This window comes from Nicotiana sylvestris, chromosome 2 (genome assembly GCF_000393655.2).
Source record: "Nicotiana sylvestris chromosome 2, ASM39365v2, whole genome shotgun sequence".
Lineage (NCBI taxonomy): Eukaryota > Viridiplantae > Streptophyta > Magnoliopsida > Solanales > Solanaceae > Nicotiana > Nicotiana sylvestris.
This window is the reverse complement of record NC_091058.1, coordinates 169,601,745-169,622,844: the sequence shown is the minus strand read 5'-3', so window position 1 is coordinate 169,622,844 and position 21,100 is coordinate 169,601,745. Positions and strand designations below refer to the sequence as shown.

Genomic DNA, 21,100 nt, shown 5'->3' with positions numbered 1-21,100 from the left:
GACTATACATATTTTGGACATGAATTACACCTTGTTTCCTTTATCACAGATTTGAGAAACACTCAGGAGACTGTACTTAAGCCCATTAACATAGTATACATTTTCAATAGAATGAGTGAGTGACTTCCCAACTTTTCCAACTCCAAGAATGTACCCCTTTTGCCATTGCCAAAGGATACACTCCCTCATTGCAGGACTTTTAGTGAAAGAAAGTATGTGGTGTTCCCAGTCATGTGTTTCGAACATCCACTATCCATGAACCATTGTTGGCCGCTTCCTTTTACTGTTCCCTGCACAAGAGATTATGAATTAGTTTTAGGAACCCAAACAAGTTTGGGTCCCTTGTAGTAAGCAAGAGGATGAATAAGAGCTCTCTTAGTCCATGCAGGTAATGTGCATTTTTTGTGAGTGGAACCTGGTCCCTCTTTTGTGGTCATGATTTCAGTAACCACTTTGTCTTTTTGAACTAATTGATTCTTGGCCTGGACACCTTCCTTGAAGCGCCCAGTGTTCTTACATTGGGTACGAGGCCAGTTATCAGAGACAGTGACGCACTTACTGTGAGGGTTGTGAGGAATTTTCTCCCTTTGGAACCTTGCTCCCTGCCTTATTTCACTATCATTAGTAAGCAAGACAGTGGTAGCTTCTGAGGACCAGGTCCGCTTTAAAGACCTTTCAAGATCATTCATTACTCCTTCTAGATTGGTTTGGATGAGCTCGTTTTTTCTTAATTTCAGCACACATCCTACATCTCATAGCTTTCACCTCATCTTCAAGCCTAAGGTATTCATCACTTGCTATCTCCTTTCCTCTTTCAGAACTTTCAGGTTTTGACTTGGTCCATGGTTTTACTATTGTTACCCTTTGGTCTGCAATTTCTGCCAACAGATCACTCTTTTCTTTTTTAAGGATTTTAATGATTTTCTTATGGTCAGTAACTGCAGCCACCAAGTCTTCTCCAGTATGTTCAGATTCTTCTAGTTCTAAGATCAAGGAATCCCTATCCTCTGCAAGACTACAAAAGGCAGTGATTAAAACATCAGCTAAACACATGAGTTTTTTTGGAGAATAGGATTTCAAATTTCTCTGAACATCCTTGAAGTTTACCTCTTTGTTGCCATTGTCTTCATCGTCATCTGATTGAGCCATCAAAGCAAAAGTTGAGTCATATCCAGTCTCCTCGCCTTCAACCATCATCATGGAACTATTATCAGTATTAGATTTATCTTCAGAATATTTTACTTGTGTAGCTCCCTCATGAGCTGTTTGCAAGGTCTCCCATATTTCATTTGCAGTGTCACAGGTAGAGATTATAGCGTACTCTTTAGGTCCCATTCCACATACCAGAATTTTCTTGGCATAAAAATTCTTCTCCACAGCTTTCTCGTCTGCTTCAGTGTATTCTTTGCTGGTTTTTTCCATTGAAAATGGAAATTCATCTAGTACCTTGATTGGAACATAAGGACCATCGCAAATGATATCCCAAAGCTCACAATCCTCAGCCATGATGAAATCATGCATTCTAGCTTTCCACCACCAATCACATTTTCCATCAAACTTGGGGGGTCGGTATATGGATTGACCTTCTTCAAAATTTAGTGGAGCCGCCATGAGGATCCTTCCTAGGTGTTAGCCTAATAGGAGGAACCTGCTCTGATACCAATTGTTAGTTTGTATGGGTCCACCAAATCGTAGAGTACCTGGTCCTCTACAAGGTTTTACTGAGAGCACTTAATAAAACAGTATGTAAATGAGGCAGAGGATTTTTACGTGGAAAAATCCTACACAAGGGGATCAAAATACCACGACCTACACCTGTAGGCTTTTAATTTCACTAACTTGTAATCTACCTATTACAAGCTACTTTACAATAATTCCTATTGCAAAGGATTTACTCAACTAACTTGTGGTACCTTTACCACAAGCCACTTTGTGACTATCCTAGTTACAAGGTTTTTTCTAACTTGTGATGCTATCACCACAAGCCACTTTGTAACTCTACGATTACAAAGACTTTTCCTTATAACTAAACCTAGTCACAACATAAACTCAAGGAGTTTATGGATTTACAAGAGGATTCCTAATCAAAATGCTTCTAGGTAAGCAGTTTAGGAGATACAGTAAGTACAATAACAAGGTTACAACTCAACTAGGACAACAACAGTCTATCTTTTAGGAACTAGTCCGTAGTAGTGTTCAACCTTGTTCTTCAAGCTTGTGAGGATTTGTTTCTCTATTTTTGCAAGAGGCTTGAATGAGAAACAGAACCCTTCTAGTGACATTTTTGTATAAAGCTCATTTGGTACATCTTGATCACATTACTTGAAATGATGTGAGTACTTTGTTTGGTTAGAGAATGAGTGGGCGGACATTGTAGTGCAGTGCGGCAGAAATAGTGCCGTCAGTCACTTCATTTCCAGCTGTGTCCAATTGACTTTGTACTGCTATGAGGAAACCATAAGAGCACCAGGTCCTTGTGTGGGTTCCTAGCTCCTGAAGCTGTAGCAGTTCACCTTTAGCTGGAATCAGTTAAAGCTTGCATCACTCCAAGTAGGTCAGGTTCCCTATTTGGTTCTTGACAGAAAGTTTGTTAGATCATCAAAACATAGGGCAAGATTATTTAAAGTCTATCACATACTTTGGCTATGGGACCACAGTGCAATACAAAATTGTGAAGCAAAATATAAAATTGAACGGAAACTAATGCTGACTAAATATCAATATAAAGCTGGGCCGATAAGGCCGTTATAAATACTACATTTGACAAATCAACAAAATATACATATAAGGCCTACAAGCCCAACATACTACACTAACTGACAGGATATGTCTACAAGCCTCAACTGATGGATGTACTATGATCGGAACAGGGCCCTGACCTACCCATAACATATATACATATATACATAAGATGTACACAAAACTCTAGACTCGGAAACTCCGAAGGATGTAGAGCTTACCGATCAGGCTGAACTCGGGTAACACCTACTGAGGAGGTCTACCCGTTTGTCTGTCGGAGCCTGCACACATGAAATGCAACACCTACGAAAAAGGGATGTTAATACAAAATAATGTACCGAGTATGTAAGGCAATAAAATAACTGAAAGCTGAAATTGAACTGATAATATGATAACTGAAAGTAATTGGGAGTCAAAGATGATCTGAAGATATACTTACCTGCTGATACCGACTCACCTCTCTCAATATAGTAAGTAAAATAAATGTCTGGCCTTATAAGGCTCGAAATGTGTAACTACTCTACCGTAGTAGGCTCTCTCATAGACGTTCGGCTAGAGTAGGCTCGGTATATAACATATCATCTGATCATAGGTTACCCAATAGGGGCCGGCCCACCGATTATAGCTCGATGGTGGTGAAAATATTGTAATACTGTATATATATATATATATATATATACCCTCTTCTCTCTTGACTGGAAGAAGACAATACTCAATTGAATATAAGGACCCGATAAGGAAGAATATTGTAACTTAAGAGACTATGATACTGTATATAAATTCGGGAGTATGAACTTCTCTTTATGCTTTGTTACCAAATGTACGTAGTTACGAGATCATGCCAAAATGAAGAAAGGGCTTAGACTTAACATATCTTATCACAATCTTTCCAATCACCAAGTTGAACTCGCCTCTTCACAACTTAATCTACAGCAACGATAATAATACTATCATTAAGTTACGAAAGGTACAACTATCGTACAACGAACAATAAGCTTATTTCGTATAAAAACGGGTAGCATCTCCCATATAATCCTTACGTCCTCCAAATTCAAGATAACACCAACAACACAAGAATACAACAACAACATATATATATATATATATATATATATATATATATATATATATATATATATATATATATATATATATATATATTATTTTTAGCCTTGTATACACCATAAAATACTACAAAATAGCCCAACACACCGCAATCTCTTCATACACAAAACGACCACCGTAGTAGTGTCAAATGACCCGGAAATGTTATGATGAACGACCAGCCCACCAAACTATATCTATATGGTGTTTCTCCACACACTTCCTTCTCCAAAACTCTACAAAGCAGTAGTAAAACACACAGTCCAACAGCAATACAAAACAATCCACAAAACTGTCTGCTACAAGTGAATAACTCGAACTCACGGCTTTCGATCACCATCCGGTGAGTTTTTACAAGTATAGAACGACTTACCATAAATTTACAGCAGAAAAAATAGATGAAAGAGAGAAGTAAACTTATATTATTTGTTGGATAACTCAGCCCTTATCTTAGTTCTTCAAAGACTAGGTTTTATCCATAATTAGAACTTGAAAGGGAGAGAAAATCAATTAGGGTTTGCGAGTAATTTTTGGGAGGAAGTTTTCAGGGGTTTAGGTATGGTTATTTGTGATATATAATGAGGATTATATTTCAGGAGATAATCCCTTAAATGGGCTCTATGGCCGACCCGAAATTGCCTCTTTTTGGGCTCTCATTTAACCAAGTAGGTGACACACCTACTTGTCACCTAGCAGCCTCCGCAGTCTCGCAAAAATGCATATATCTCTCTACTACGATGTCTTATTAATAAATGGTTTAATGCATTAGAAAATAGACTCATAGAGCTTCAATTTGATGGGTGTAACACCCCATAACTCTAAGTATATTGGGATAACATCACACTTACATTTAACCCAAATTTTCAGTAAAATTTATGAATGTAACTTGTGATGACTTTCATCGACTTTTATTCCACAACTCGCTTGACTTAAAACATAGCACACGACTATCATACGACTAACCTAATTCTTAACATAACCTCCTTATAATTTTAAGCACCCTAGTCTCACCCCAAAAGTACATGTTATAACATTTCCATCTTGTCGACTTTCGACGAAACATTGTTTTCTTCAATTCCTTTAGCTTCTAAACCTTCCAACCCTCTTTGTACTTGTTGTTCATGATCTTCAATATTTGTAACCTCCGAGGTAACATGATTAACTTACTTTATATACTTTCAAACATTATCTCATTTTTTTTGTCCTACATTCATTTGCTTACGATGCACTTTTACGTATAAAAATATAGGGTGTAACACCCTAATCCTTGTGATGAAAATTGCTCCAAACATCGCATCAATCTGATTCTCACATCTCAAAATATGTAGAAAGAACAAAAACCGTCAATTTATAGCTTTTGCCAGCATTTTCGCACCTACGACACATTAGCCACTTGAACGGCATCTCTTCTGCGACATAACCTACGCTTCTATGAAATCAGCAGAGGACTCAACCCTCGCACCTGCAGACAAAATATCCGCTTCTGTGACATCGCAGGTGCAAGCCACCATCCGCACCTGCGAAATACCTCCCTTCTGCGCTCCATCACTTTACACCTGCGCATCTGCATATGCGCCCAAATCTCCGCTTCTGTGATCTTCCTCACCCAGCACTCACCTCGCCTCTACAACTTCTTCGTGGCTTCTACGGCCATCGCACATGCGCAAAACCAACTGCAAGTGCGATCACACCAGAACCAGCAGCCTTCAACAATGCACTATGAAACAAAAGTGATCTGAATGTCGTCCGAAACTCTCCCAGGCCACTCGGGACACTGTCCAAATATACCAAATAGTCCAATAACATAATACGGGCCTACTTGAGGCCTCAAATCATGCATAACAATATTGAAGTGATGAATCGTACCACAAATCAAACTTAAATGAACTTTGAACTTCCATAACTCGTACCGAAACATAGCAAATCAATCGGGAATGAACCCAAATTTTTCACACAAGTCCTGAATGAGACAACGAAGTTGTTACAATTCCCAAAACTACAATACGAATCTGATATTAAAAAGTCCACTCCCGGTCAACCTTTCCAAAAATCCAACTTTTCACCATTTCAAGCCACATTCAACTACGGATCTCCAAATCACAATCCGGACGCGCTCCTAAGTCCAAAATTACTCAACGAAGCTAACGAAACCATCAAAACTCCAGTCCGAGGTCAAATACTAAAAAGTCAAATTTGGTCAATTCTTCCAACTTAAAGCTTCTTAGTTGAGAATCTTTCTTCCAAATTAATTCTAAATAACCTGAAAAACAAAATCGACGATTCACATAAGTCAAAATACATCATACGGAGCAACTCATGCCCGTAAACTACCGAGCGAAGTGCAAATGCTCAAAACAACCAGTTGGGTCGTTACATCCTCCCCCACTTAAACATACTTTTGTCCTCGAACGTGCCCAAAGTTGTTCCCAAAGCCATCAACCGCCGTGTAACCTTACCACGCATATACCCGGGGGTGATCCCACGTCACCTTATCCCATATAGGTCTGATAACACAACTTAACTTAAATTTCTAAATTCAACCTTGCCCATAAGCCTTATTCTAACATCCGGATTTTTTATAAGATCAGAATCTCGCATCTATACACTGTATAAATCTGAGCAAATTGTATCAAGTCATCACCATATCCTAAGATGTAATCACATGATATACCGCATAACGCAAATACTCATAGCGATAATTTCTAATCACATCAGCTGCTCAAAACAACCCAATACCGATAATAAACCTCATATCAAACAAAGCCTCATCCTAAAACCTTCGTACACTGCCGATGATCGAAGAAACACGCAGAACTCATAACCCTTCATCAGAGCAACAAGTCATGGAGCCCCGCTCTTTCGACAAGAACTATAGCAAATTTCTAAGCTGACTTTCAATATTATACTTCCAAACATGCTGTAATCAAATTCGATAATACCCATTCTAGGTCCAATGACCTCATCTTATCCAACACGACCACTATAGTGACATGCCACATCAATACAATCTAAAGCCGCAACCTGTGAAATTCGTGCACCAATAAGCAACATTCCAAATGTACTCAATCATGGAAAAATGACTCAAGTGAGAGAACTGTCCCGCAAGCTTAACAAGTACCGCCACAACGAAATGACGAAAATCTATCACATACCGTAGAATCATCACATGACTCTAACACAAAGGTTCATACCTCAACATAACTTCGCTGCATTGTGTGACCTCATCCAAATGCTGCTCCACATTATATACCTCGAGCCACCCTACTCAAAATCAATAACCACGCGAAATTCGACATCAAGTACCCAAAGTGCATTACCATAACCATGGATAAGTAAATGACACAATCCCACACAAAAACCTCAAGAAATATAAACAATACTCAATCAATCATGCAATACCCAAATACTCATCCCACTCAAATTTCGCTATACGGCCCCGGTAGAACTGCAACATGTGTGCATATAACCAACATTTCACAACCCCTTGAAACATAGAAGGGTAACTCATAGAACATATCAAAGCATGCATAAGCTTAACTCTAACTGAATGGACATGCCTCAACAATAGTAGTACAGAGCCAACCTATCCGGCCCGGTGCAGATTACACATCCTAATTGGGCCTACCAATGGACCCCCAAATCAACTCTGGTCACCCACAAATAGATAAATAACCCTCCGAAAGTCCTCAATGACTGAATTATAACACATACTATCATCTGGTTAGCTTCGGCCACAACTTCACAGTCCACAATCATGAAACAATCTGCTCCTGAAAACTCCCAATCTCCAAATCCATAGAATGCACGAATCACCATATCTGATCCCAACTCCACCGCCCAAATGTCTAACATATCTCTCATACACGTTTAACCCACAAGGAATACTTTTATAATTCTTCTATTCCACATAGCAAGATTAGAATATCAGCAGTTGAACAACCAGGAGAGTGTCGCAATACTAATAACATATCCATAAATCAAAACACAGTGCCCCTTCTTAAATGTACACTCTCATCAAGCTAAACCAGATAGTAATATCATTTACCTAGTCATCTGAAACCGTCCATGTTGTCTGAGAAATTTTATGTCATTCCCTTCAAAACTAAATTGTGACCTTGCTCATGCAAATCTCAATCTTACACGACACACCGCATATACCGTGTCATTATATGAAGATTACGAGAACCTCATAATCCACTCCAATTCAAAAGCAACTACATACTCAATTAGCCAAGAACCTTCCATTTGATCTTATCTAGGAGAAAAAAAACTATACGCTACTTGTTCCTCACGCTAGTAGGAAATATACTCCTCGAACCGTGGTAGTAACCATCGAGAACTCTTCGAAACCCATTTTCATATAATCAATCCATCATAACTAAATCTCTGTAACTCAACCAAGCCACGCAGGTCACCAAAAACCTAAGAGCTAGCATTACTACGAGATACATGTCGAGACTCGCCACATCATAAGTACCCAATAAACCAATCATATCTATTACCATACTAATCCAACCTATTACCAAGTTGTCCAAACTCTCCTGGTTCCTTCCGAATAACCCTGAAGTTGACACTTTTTCTTGCTAGAACACCACGATCCTTACCAAAAACTCACCACAAGAGGTCATGTAATGACCCAGCCGGTTGTTTTGAGAGTTATAGCCTCATTCCCCTATTTCTTTCTTCTCTTATGTTCTACATCTGTATTGTGACTTACCAGATTAGTTGTACTGGGTCCAGAGTGGTTATGAAGTAAATTGAGACACTTAGTCTCTTATTTAAAAGCTTAAGCTGGAAGAGTTGACCAAATATTGACTTATGTGTAAACGACCTCGGATTTGAATTTTGACGATTTCGCCAGCTTTGTTAGGTGATTTTGGACTTATGAGCACTCCCGGAATGTGATTTCGAGGTCCGTAGTAGAATTAGGCTTGAATTGGCGAAAGTTAAAATTTTGGCAATTTTAGATGACAGTGGAAATTTTGATATCGGGGTCAGATTTAATTTACGGAAGTTGGACTAGGTCCGTGGTGTCATTTATGTCTTGGATGCAAAATTTGAGGTCAATCGGACGTGGTTTGATAGGTTTTGACGTCGCTTGTAGAATTTGGAAGTTTCGAAGTTCATTAGGCTTGAATCTGTGTGTAATTCGTGTTTTTGATGTTGTTCGAGGTGATTTGATGATTTGACTAAGTTCTTATGATGTTGTGGGATATTTTGGTATGTTTGGTTGAGGTCCCTAGGGCCTCGGGTTGATTTCAGGTGATTAACGTAACAAGTTTGGAATTTGGAAGGCTGGTAAAGTTGAACTCAACTGTCATAAATGCACCTGCAGATGTCTCATCGCAGGTGCGAGCCCGCAGAAATGGGGATATGGCCGCAGAAGCAAAAGGAAGAATGACTGGCTGAGTTCGTAGGTACAAGAGGTTTGCCGCACCTGTGATGGTCGCAGAAGCGGGATGTGGGCGCATGTGCGTGTGTTGGTCCGTAGATGCAGTGTTAATTCCGCACCTGCGATGAGTGCTGATGCGGTTCCTTGATCACAGGAGTGGGGGCTAGGTTTAAGTGATTCTCTGCAGAAGTGGAGCTTGGTCCGCAAATGCAGCATTGTAGAAGCGACTAAGTGACCGCATATGCAGTTTTGTTGGACAGAAGGTATAAATAGGACACTTCAGGATTTTTCCCCATTTTCACATATTTGAGCTCAAATTTTGGGGATGTTTTAGAGGGATTTCAAAGCAATTACTGAGGTGAGTTCCTTATGCTTATGTATTTTGGGGATGTGTTGATACTGTTGGGTCCCTCAGAGGCCGCATTACATGTTGAATTTCCTGCTAAATGCTATTTGTACTGAGTCGCAGTTTTACTTGCATATCATATCTTAGTATCTGTTATTCTATTTGATGCATCATGCTATTGCTATTGGGCTGATTTTCCTGATTTCTGAGAGCCCGAGAGATTGGAGAGATTGATGACTAAGCGAGGCCAAGGGCCTAATTGTAAGGATATTTATGGATCGGGTTGCACGCCGCAACATGTTTCATTGATTTTTTCCATGATTTGGCTTGATATAGCGCTTGGGCTGAAGGAGCCCCTCCAGAGTCTGTACACACCCTCAGTGAGCGCAGGTACTTATTGAGTGCGAGTTCAGAGTGCCGAGCTATTGTGAGGAATGAGTGACTGAGAGGAATGAGTGATTGTGAGGTTAGAGTGATTAGGAGGACTGAGAGATGACTGCCTGAGAGGCAGTATATGATTTCATTATTGATGCACACAGTTGCCTTACATCCACATTTTAAAAATTGTTGAAAGATATTCTTATCTGGTTTATCTTGAACTTGACCTAATCAAACTGATTTGACTTAAACTTCTGGATTTAAAGCATGCTTATTCCTTACTGAATTCTTTGAGATGAACTGTAATTATTTAGCCCGTCACTTCTTCTCAGTTCCTTATTTATTTCTGTTACTTACTAAGTTGGTATACTCACGTTACTTCCCACGTCTTGCATACAGATCCAGGAGTGGTTGGTCACAGAGGGTGCTGATAGTCCTCGTAGCTGATTATTGGAGATAGCAAAGTAGTTGCCTGGCGTTCGCAACCTTGCTTTCTTCTTCCCTATCTTTCCGTTAGTTGTATTTGGATTTCAGACTTTGTTAGTCGTGTTATGTTCGGATCAGTTAAGTTTGGACGCTCATGACTTAGTGACACCCCGATGTCGGGCTATCTTTTCCGCATTTTTTATTCTAAGTTTAACTCTTTATTAGATTTCTATTATGAAAACGACTTTTGGTTTATCTTTTTATAAAATATCGAAATATTTTTAAAAGTTGGTTGGCCTAGTACCATTGATAAGTGCTATCACAACAGGTTGGTGTTTTGGGTCGTGACAGGTTCTAACATAAAACCACACGCCCTAAAGCCCATAACCGGTGTATTCTCTCTTAAGCACCCCCAAAAGTGCCACAATCGAGATACCCATTTTGAAGAAACCTCTGTGAGTTTACAGTCGTTTCCTTCACCTTCCTAATACCGAAATGTAAAATCCATAATGACCCAGAAATACCGCGAGTCTCAACACCACCCAATGTAAATCTCAAGTTTTAGCTATATACATATCCGAAAAGACTCTAAATTACTGCATATAAATCTTGAACCCGTTAGAACCTTCTCGAGAGCCTCCCACTCTATTCAAATCTCAATTACACCGACCAAACTGACCGAACGATCTATGCCCCATTACCACACCAACACCCAAGGAAGTAACCCCACCTTAATGCAACCATACAAATTCCTACTCCTTGCATACTACATTCTTTACGAATATCCACTCAATCATTTCATGATTTCCATATACCCATAGAGTGTAATACAACCCGTATCTAGAAAATTCCTTTACTCAAGTCATCCTCAATGTCAACCTCTACAAGTCATAACTAATTCATAAGTATACCTCAAACCAAAACCAATACAACACATAACCGTGCAATCAATTCGTCGATAGCAGACTCCCCCATTTGGCTCAAAGACAAGGAATAAAGCATCTGATAACTTACAATAACCACACCCAATACTGCCATAATACCGCAGTGAGATTCAACTAAATCCTTCATAAGCTCATGTAACACAAACCATCTAATACCTCAAATCATCTACAAATCTTGCATTCGCCCTAGCAATGGTCAAGCCAACTCCCATAAGCGATAACTTAAATTGCAACATATATAATTCACTGGTAAAAGAGAATTCCCTACAAAACAACATAGGGATCATGCAACTTCAGGCCCCCGCAGGAGATAACCAACTTGCTTTGTCTCAAACTGACATCTCTCTATACCCTTCCATAGTTGCAACTACAATGCAATCACTTAGCTAGAGTTTAGCCATAGATTCCCAAATTTATTTTGAAAAATCTGATTTGGATGAAGTTTGGTTTGAAGATGAAAATGTGTTTGAACATACGTTTTCAAAACATATTTCCCAATTTTATATTGGAAAACATGTATATAATTCCCAAGTTTTGGGATTTTGGCCCAAGATCCGCAATTGGGATGATTTTGGGATTTGGGGTTTGGGATTTTGCCAAAATGTGGGCAAAATTTATGGCCAAACTTGAGTTTGCCAAATAAATCCCAAATTTATTTAGGCAAAACTCATGGCCAAACGGTCCTTAATCTTCCTGATTCTAAACTCATCAACAATACATGAGAATCTAATTTGTTCCACAATTGAACAACATGAAAGATCCTCCAATACACTCATAACTCGAGACTATACGTCACATCAAGACAGAAATCAGGCACCCCATATTCCTTTTTGCATCACAAGAAAACTCTTCTTATCAAATTCAATCTATCTGAACACATCCCGCAGTCACATCATACTCATCATATAGCCATGCAACCACTCATCTAGTCATAGATTCCTCTCATAGGGGCGCTACCGGACATATAAGTCCAAAAACACATGTTCACACAACCGAAAGTGCTCAAGCTACAGTCAAAACCTGGCCTCAAGTCTTCCAGAATGGCCCATCATCAGCACATAGAAATCACATCTCACACACCATCCATTGAGTCACAAGTCGTCGATGCACAACGAATATCGAGCGCTCATGTGCGCATACGAATGTGTGGAAGGAATTCAAAGAGTTACGCTTCAAGCTGAATCAATGTCACACGATAAGGAATAAAGATGGGAAGTATATCCTAAATATCCTATAGCCTCTCGAAGATGGGTATGGACATCATCATACCGATCTGCAAGACTCTACTAGACACTTGCTCATGACTTGTAGAACCTATGAACCTAGAGCTCTGATACCAATCTATCACAATCCAAATTCCAACTAGTCGTGAAGACACATAACCCAACCCGCTAAGTAAGCCAAATAACAACTATCCAATCCCAATGAAATTAATAAAATAATTAAATATAAAAGTTAACTGAATCTTATACTTTTTTCAAGAACTGGTAGTACAAATCATGAGCTTCTAAGAGTAGAGTTTACAAAGCTGAGTTGAAGCAAATACATCATCTGTTTGAAAATTACATAAATAGGGTTGTATGAATCTAATTGTACCATGAAAAAGAGGCATCTAGAACCAAAATGTAGGTACGTCTTCAAATCCAGCTCTCGTCGAACTCAGCAACATCAGCAGTCAACATTTACACGCAAGGTAAATAAGTGTAGTATGAGTACAAGCGACCCTATGTAATCAATAAGTAACAAACCTAATCTTAGGATGAAAGTAGTGACGAGTTGGAATAAAGGTCGGGTCCAACACCAATAGCCAACAACAGTTCATAACAATGTAAAGCAAGTAAATAAAGAAGTATCTCGAAATTTAAAATGCTCAGCTTATTCACAATTCCCCAAAATAGTTCTGTTTTTCAAGTATATCAGTGAAAACCCAAATCCTTTACCGAAATCGTCGAAAAATATGAAATAGTTTTATAACTGTAATTTTTCCCAAAAACCTTTTCAACAGGTAAATATTTCCTTTTCAGATAGCATAAGGAAAGTACATCTCTATGCCTATATGTCAATATACAGGTAAAAATATCAATGTCACCAAACTGGGTAGTAGAAGGAAATTCATCTCTATACATGTATCTTAAGTACGCATGTCAAATGCAATGTCTCTTAATGATGAACTCATGTACTCACACTCTCAGAGTACTTAATCATATTGTCTCGCACTTCTCTCTTACCGTGCTCAATTCTTAGCACACTCAATCACTTAGCACTGTACAATACTCGTTGCAACGTGCAACCCGATCCACATATATATAGCCATAAGGTTCGTTGCGGCATGCAACCCGATCCATATACATATAGCCATAAGGCTCGTTGCGGCGTGCAACACAACCCATATATACATACATATACATACACACACACACATACACATAATCAACTAAGCTCATTGGGGGTGTGTAGACTCTGGAGGGACACCTAAGCCCAAGCGCTATAATCCGCACGGACAACTGACGTGCTGTACAGACAACTCACGTTCTAATATATCAATATCTGGATCTGCACGGACAACTGACGTGCTGTACAGACAACTCACGTTCTAATATATCAATATCTGGATCTGCACGGACAACTCATGTGCTATAGTAGCAATATCCTCACAATCAGGCCTTCGGCCTCACCCAGTCATCAATCTCTCCAGTCTCTCTCTCTCACGATCTCACAATGTCATGAAACTAGCCCAAAAATGATGATATGATGCATCAATAAATAATAATAATAGAGACTTAGATATGATATGTAATGAATGAATATGACTGAGTACGAAATTTCAATGAAATCAATAAGTCAATAGCAAGAAACGACCACTATGGGTCCCAACAGTACCAGCATATAGCCTAAACATGATCTCTAGCATGATTGGCAGCTCAATTACTTTAGTACGTAGAGATTTCATGGTTACAGATAAGATTAGGTAACTACACAATACCACAGGAATAACAGAGTCACAACTTACACAGTGCACGCTCACACGCCCCTCACCTAGCATGTACGTCACCTCAATACTAATCAGATAACACGTAATTTGGGGTTTCATACCCTCAGAACTAAGTTTAGAAGTGTTACTTACCTCGAACAAGCCAATTCCAATAACGAGAAAACTAAGCGATGCTCCAAAAATGCCATATCGCGTGTGCCGACCTCCGAACGGGTCAAAACTAGCCAAGAGCAAATCAAATACATCAAATAATGCCAAAGGGAACAAACCCAATCAATAAATGTTGAATCTTTAATCAAAACCTAAAAATCGACCAAAAAGTCCAACATGGGCCCATACCTCGGAACCCGACCAAACAAAAAAATCCGACAACACGTTCAATTACGAGTCCAACCATACTAGTTTTACTCAAATTTGACTTCGAATCGATGTTCAAAACTCAAAAATTTACATTATGAAACTTTCGCCTAAAACCCCCAATTTCTCTTTAAAATTCATCAACAAATTGCCAAAAATGAAGATAGATTCATGGAATAAGATCAAAACCAAGTGTAGAATACTTATCCCAATCCTTGTGATGAAAATTGCTCCAAAAATTGCCTCAATCCGAGTCTCACATCTCAAAATATGAAGAAATAACAAAAACCCTCGATTTATAGCTTCTGCCAGTATTTTCGCACCTGCGGCACATTAGCCGCTTCTGTGACATAACCTCCAATTCTGCGGAATCAGCTGAGAACCCGACCCTCGTACTTACGGACAAAATATATGCTTATGCGGCATCGCAGGTGCGAGCCACCATCCGCACTTGCAAAATGCCTCACTCCTACGCTCTATCACTCCGCACCTACGCATCTGCATATGCGCCCAAATATTCGCTTTTGCGGTCTTCCTCACCCAGCACTCACCTCGCTTATGTGACTCCTTCGTTGCTTATGTGGCCATTGCACCTACATAAAACCATCCCCAAGTGCGATCACACCAGAACCAGCAGCCTTTAGCAATGCACTATGAAATGAAAGTGATCCAAACCTCGTCCAAAACTCTCTCGGGCCACTCGGGACCCTGTCCAAATATCCCAACAAGTCCAATAACATAACACAGACCTACTCGAGGCCTCAAACCACACATAACAACATCGAAAATGACGAATCGCACATTAAATCAAACTTAAATGAATTTTGAACTTTGAACTTCCATAACTCGTGCCGAAACATAGCAAATCAACCCGGAATGAACCCAAAATTTACACACAAGTCCAAATGACATAATGAAGCTATTCCAATTCCCGGAACCATAATACGAATCTGATATAAAAAGTCCACTCCCGATCAAACTTTTCAAAAATCCAACTTTTTGCCATTTCAAGAAAAATTCAACTAGGGCTGCATATCGGGCGGATCGGGCGGTTATTTACGCTTAACGGTTCGGCTTATCCGTTATCAGCTTTTAAATGTATTAATTCGCTAGCCACCCGATAAGATATCGGGCGGATTGGTATCGATTTAGTTATTATCGGGCGGTTTATCGGCCTATGTAATCTCTATTACAGAGGCCTATTTTGGCAACACACTGATAGAGTGATAGGGTGATACCATAGCTGCACAACAGGATATATTAAACTTTTTCAACATACTGATAGTATCATAAGACACAACTAATAATGGACAAACATACTTGAACCTTCACACATTGAGGAGCAAGGCAGTAGGCTCCTCAAAATTAGCTAAAATGCAGCCAAGCTTATGGCTCTACAGTTTGTACATTCTTTAGCTAACATAGCACTTCCTAACGTGGCAATTACATTCGTCAAAATGAGTCCAAACTTGGATTGCCTCTCACCTTTATATAAGCAAATGATTTCTTCTCCAATCATACACATAATACACACCACAAAATTTATTCTTAAACTTCTATCAAAGAGATAAACACAAAAACATTCAATATCTTATCCAATATCAGTAGGAGCAAGCTCAGGCTATGGCCGTATAGAGGAAACGAGGAGGTGACTTGATTCTTAGAGACAACAATGGGAGGCGAGAGCGGCTGGGTTGTTGTGTTTCCTCAACCTTCAGAGAATAGAGAGTAGAGAGTGAGCGGCGACACGAGAGGGTTGTGTTTTGAGATCTGAGTTCACTTCTAACTAGTGACTACTGGTGAGGGAAATTAGAAACTAAATTTTAGGGTTTCTAATAGTGGATAAATGGAAGGGATATTTAATATACGTATAATATAAAAATATATAAATATAAAAATTCTTAACTGGTTAACGATTTATCCGATAAGAAAATTGATTAATCCACCCCCAAACCGATAAGCAGTTACTAATAAAATTAGAAATTAGATTTTAGGGTTTCTAATAGTGGATAAATGGAAGGATATTAAATATACATATAAGATAAAAATATATAAATATAAAAATTCTTAATGGGTTAACGGTTTATCCGATAAAAAATTGATTAATCCGCCCCCAAACCGATAAGCCGTTACAAATAAAATTTTAATCCGTTCTCTACCTGTTAATCCGATAACCCAATATCAATAAGCCATTAAGCTACTTTTACGGTTCGGTTTTCGGTTCGGTTTTGAACACCCCTAAATTCAAGTACGGATCTCCAAATCACAATCCGGACGCGCTCCTAAGTCCAAAATCACCCAACGGAGCTAATGGAACCATCAAAATTCCAATCCAAGGTCAAATACTAAAAGTCAAACTTGGTCAACTCTTCCAATTTAAAGCTTCTTAGTTGAGAATCTTTCTTTCAAATCAATTCCGAATAACCTGAAAACCAAAACCGACGATTCACATAAGTCAAAATACATCATACGGAGCTACACATGCCCGTAAAATACCGAGAAAAGTGCAAATTCTCAAAATGACCGGTCGGGTCGTTACACAGCCATACAATTTACATCCAATCCTGACCTCAAATCGACCTTCAAATCCACCCAAAAATGGTCTCAAACACACCCAAACCCCTCAGAACTCCGTCTGAATATGCCAACAAGTCCAAAAACATAACACAAACTTACTCGAGGTCTCAAATACACCAAACAATGCCAAAACTACGAATCATACCTAAATTCAAGCCTAATGAACTATGAACTTCCAAAACTCATGCCGAATCACATCAAATCAACTCGGAAAGACCTCAAATTTTTCATGCAAGTCCCAAATGACACAACAGACTTTTACCAACTCCCGAAACCACAATCTGAACTCAATATCAACAAAGTCAACTCTCGGTCAAGCCTATCAACCTTCCAAACCTTCAATTATCCAACTTTTGCCAATTAAAGCCAAAACAACCTATAAGTCTCCAAATCCACATCCAGATATAGCCTAAGTCCAAAATCACATCCGGACCTAACTGAATCATCAAAACTAAATGATCAAAACAACGAGTTGAGTTGTTACAGATAACAAAAAAAATACATAACATGTAATAACAAAGATCTAGAGATAAGAAATACAATAATAATGCTAATAGTACTGGTAAGTGGTAAGAATGATACAATGTATAATAAAAAGAATCTAGGAGCAAGAAAATATAAGAATATTACTAATACTACTGGTAAGACTAGGAGAAATCCTAGACTACTTATCAACCTCCGACCCTAATTCTTGACATCCACACCTTCCTATCGAGGGTCATGTATGTGGTGTGTTAAAGCAACGTTATGTCCTGCCTATCACCTCTTCCCAGTACTTCGGTGGCCTACCTTTACCCTTCCTCGGACCTGCCATGGTCAACCTCTCATACCTCATAACCGGAGCGTCTATGTCTCTTCTTATCACGTGCTCGAACCATCACAGCCTCAATTCCCGCAGTTTGTTTTCACACGAGTCATTCCTACCTTGTCCCTAATAACTTCATTCCTAATCTTATCTTTCCTGGTATGCCCACACATCCATCTCAACATCCTCATTTCTGCTACTTTCATCTTCAGGACATGGGATTTCTTGACTGGCTAATACTCAATACCGTACAATATAGTCCGGCTAACTACCACTCTTGCCCTTTAAGTCTTGGTGGCATATTCTTATCACACAAAACACCAGATGCGAGCCTCCATTTTATCAACCTCACTCCAGTATGATGTATAGTATCCTCGTCAATCTCCCTATTGCCTTGAATGACAGACCCAAGATATTTGAAACTATCACTTTTGGGGATGACTTGTGTAACAAGCTTTATGTCCACTGTTTCATGTGTTCCACCACTGAACCTGCAATCCAAGTATTTTGTTTTCGTTCTATTCAACTTAAAAATTTTAGACTTTAGAGTCTGTCACCAAACCTCCAGCATAGCGTTGACCCCGTTATGCGTCTCATGAATCAACATTATTTCATCTGTAAATAACATACACCATGATACCTCCCTTTGATAAGTTGCATTAGCATATTTATGGGCGGAGCAAATAAAAATGAGCTAGATCTGTGATGTAACCCTATCATCATTGAAAATGTTCTGCGTCCCCCCCCCCCCCCCGGTCCTCACCTACCTGAATTTTAGCACCAACATATGTAACCACATTATAACACATCTCTTCAATCATTAAAACTTTTTGCAGTGATAAATGAATGATTTCTCGTTGAAGGTGTAATGTAAGAGCAAACCTGTGGAATGGATGATATCACCCGCTGACAATGTTGGGTTACACGTACATCCGTTAATTGTCAATTAATGTTTCCCTTTTTCCACATGTACACCTCACCTGACAAGTTCTTACACCACACGATGGCTGCAAATATCTAATCTCCAGCGTTTTGACTTAAAAGAAAATTTTTATTTTGTGTTACAGCCGTACGAGGTAACTTTTTTGTCTTATAATTTTATGGACTCAGATTTCTGTGGATCCAATAGTGTAAGATTGGGGTCCACAAATTTGTAAGACAAAAAGAAATCTCATACAACTAGTGTCAATTGTATGAGATACAAAATAAAACTTCTCGCTATATAATCTATTTTTTATTTATAAGTGAAGTATAACTCCACTAGTTGTTTATGTTATTTGGGTTCATCTTGGACTTTGGTGGATTAGTACGACTGTATTTTAATTTCTGCACTATATAATTTATTGTACTTCACTTTTATCCAGCACATATATGACTTCTTTTTCTTTTTTAAGTATTGAAGTTGACATTTTTCCCCACGTAGGGTATAAAAGGAAATTATTATGGGATATGAAGGGCCAATTGAAATAATGTGCCTCCACCAGATGAAGACAATAAGACATGAATTAATAATATTGTGCTCTGCTAGATGACATGAATTCTGTAATATGGTGGGCTATCTAGATTAAACACTCAAAAATAATTAATGGTCCCACATTTTTTTGCTAAAGACAACAAACAAATTGTTACGATAAATATCACATTATGGTGGATGTCTACTCTTTTTCCATGATCTTAATCTCAAATGCTTAAACATATTTAATGACATATTTTGTATGTTCAATGACATATTCCATGACATATTTTCTTCACTTTTTATGCCTATATAAAGGCCTTGTAATAGATAGGAAAATACACACAATTGAAGAAGAAAATCTCTTCCTTCTCTCTATCTCTATTTCTTGTTCATGTTTTACTAAATTGCTTTTATTTCTTGTTCATGTTTTACTAAATTGTTTTTATCTCATAACACGTTATCAGCACGAGTCTCTAACCAATTGTATATATATCTACAAAATATTTCCTACATCCGGAAAGATTGCAATTAGAAATCATACATATCATCTCATGGTTAGATGTAAAGAGAAACTACATATGGTAAGTAATGGAACGTAAGAAGGTATAATTATGTTATACTTGTCATCCTTTAATATCTCATATGCACACAACTTCGTACCATACATGTATTGCATAAGCACATATTAATATTACATCATTCATATCACATGAATGGAATAATATTTTCAAAGTTCTATATGTGAAAATTATAGTAACAGTTAATTGTTGATATGAGGCATGTCATGGTAACCAAGGATATGTTATATAAGTTGTCTTATGCATATTTGTGTGTTAACTATCTTAAATCTGTCCTACCGCTTTTAACATTTTCTTTTACTTGGATGAATATTTTTTCCTTTTGGATTTTTGCACTTGCATATAGTAAAAAAAAAGGGAGAATAAAAAAAATTGTCATACTGATTAGAAGAATAAACATCGTGAAGAAAACAAGAAATACTTCACATCTTTATCTAGGTTGATTAATTACTTTTTTGAAATTTGGAAAACAAATCAGCTACTGACAAAGTATACTTCATAATTTATGGTTGTATCATTTAAAAGCAAACAGTGATTAGTATGACTAGTAGAAGAGGTATTTTCGAGTATCCATGACCTACTTGATGTTTGCTACTGACTTACCATTTTCAAGTATTTTATATGAATGATGCACAAGCTACAACTGGTAAGTTGTTACCTATAATGTCACTTTTCAGGTAATATAAATGCTGAATTTATGTATTAGTACTATATATGTGTTGTTACCTATATGATATACTTTTGATAAATTTATTCACTAATTGCTTGGTTGAATTGAGTGAAGGAAAGTCATGGCGTTAAATCAAATCCAATAGGTAGGGTATACCCCGAAAACAACAATATTTTTGAGAGAGACTCAATAAATATTATGACAATGATTTTATGATCCTTTTAAACTCTAATAGAATTTAGAAGAAATATTCTGACTACAAAAGGTTGTATTTCATATAGATGCTACAAATAATTAATAAAGCTTTACACTAATTTGAGATTTGTACATTTATTT

General features: G+C 38.2%; 1 protein-coding gene across 1 annotated transcript; it reads right to left on the bottom strand.

Moving 5' to 3' along the window:
• Nucleotides 1-681: 681 nt before the first annotated feature.
• Nucleotides 682-1,611, bottom strand: LOC138885956 (uncharacterized). The gene has a single exon (XM_070166969.1). The coding sequence runs from the start codon at nucleotides 1,609-1,611 to the stop codon at nucleotides 682-684; it is 930 nt and encodes a 309-aa protein (XP_070023070.1).
• Nucleotides 1,612-21,100: the final 19,489 nt, after the last annotated feature.

Excerpts from the sequence above, each read along its gene's own strand:
- LOC138885956 (XM_070166969.1), bottom strand. The coding sequence starts at position 1,611 with ATGGCGGCTCCACTAAATTTTGAAGAAGGTCAATCCATATACCGACCC.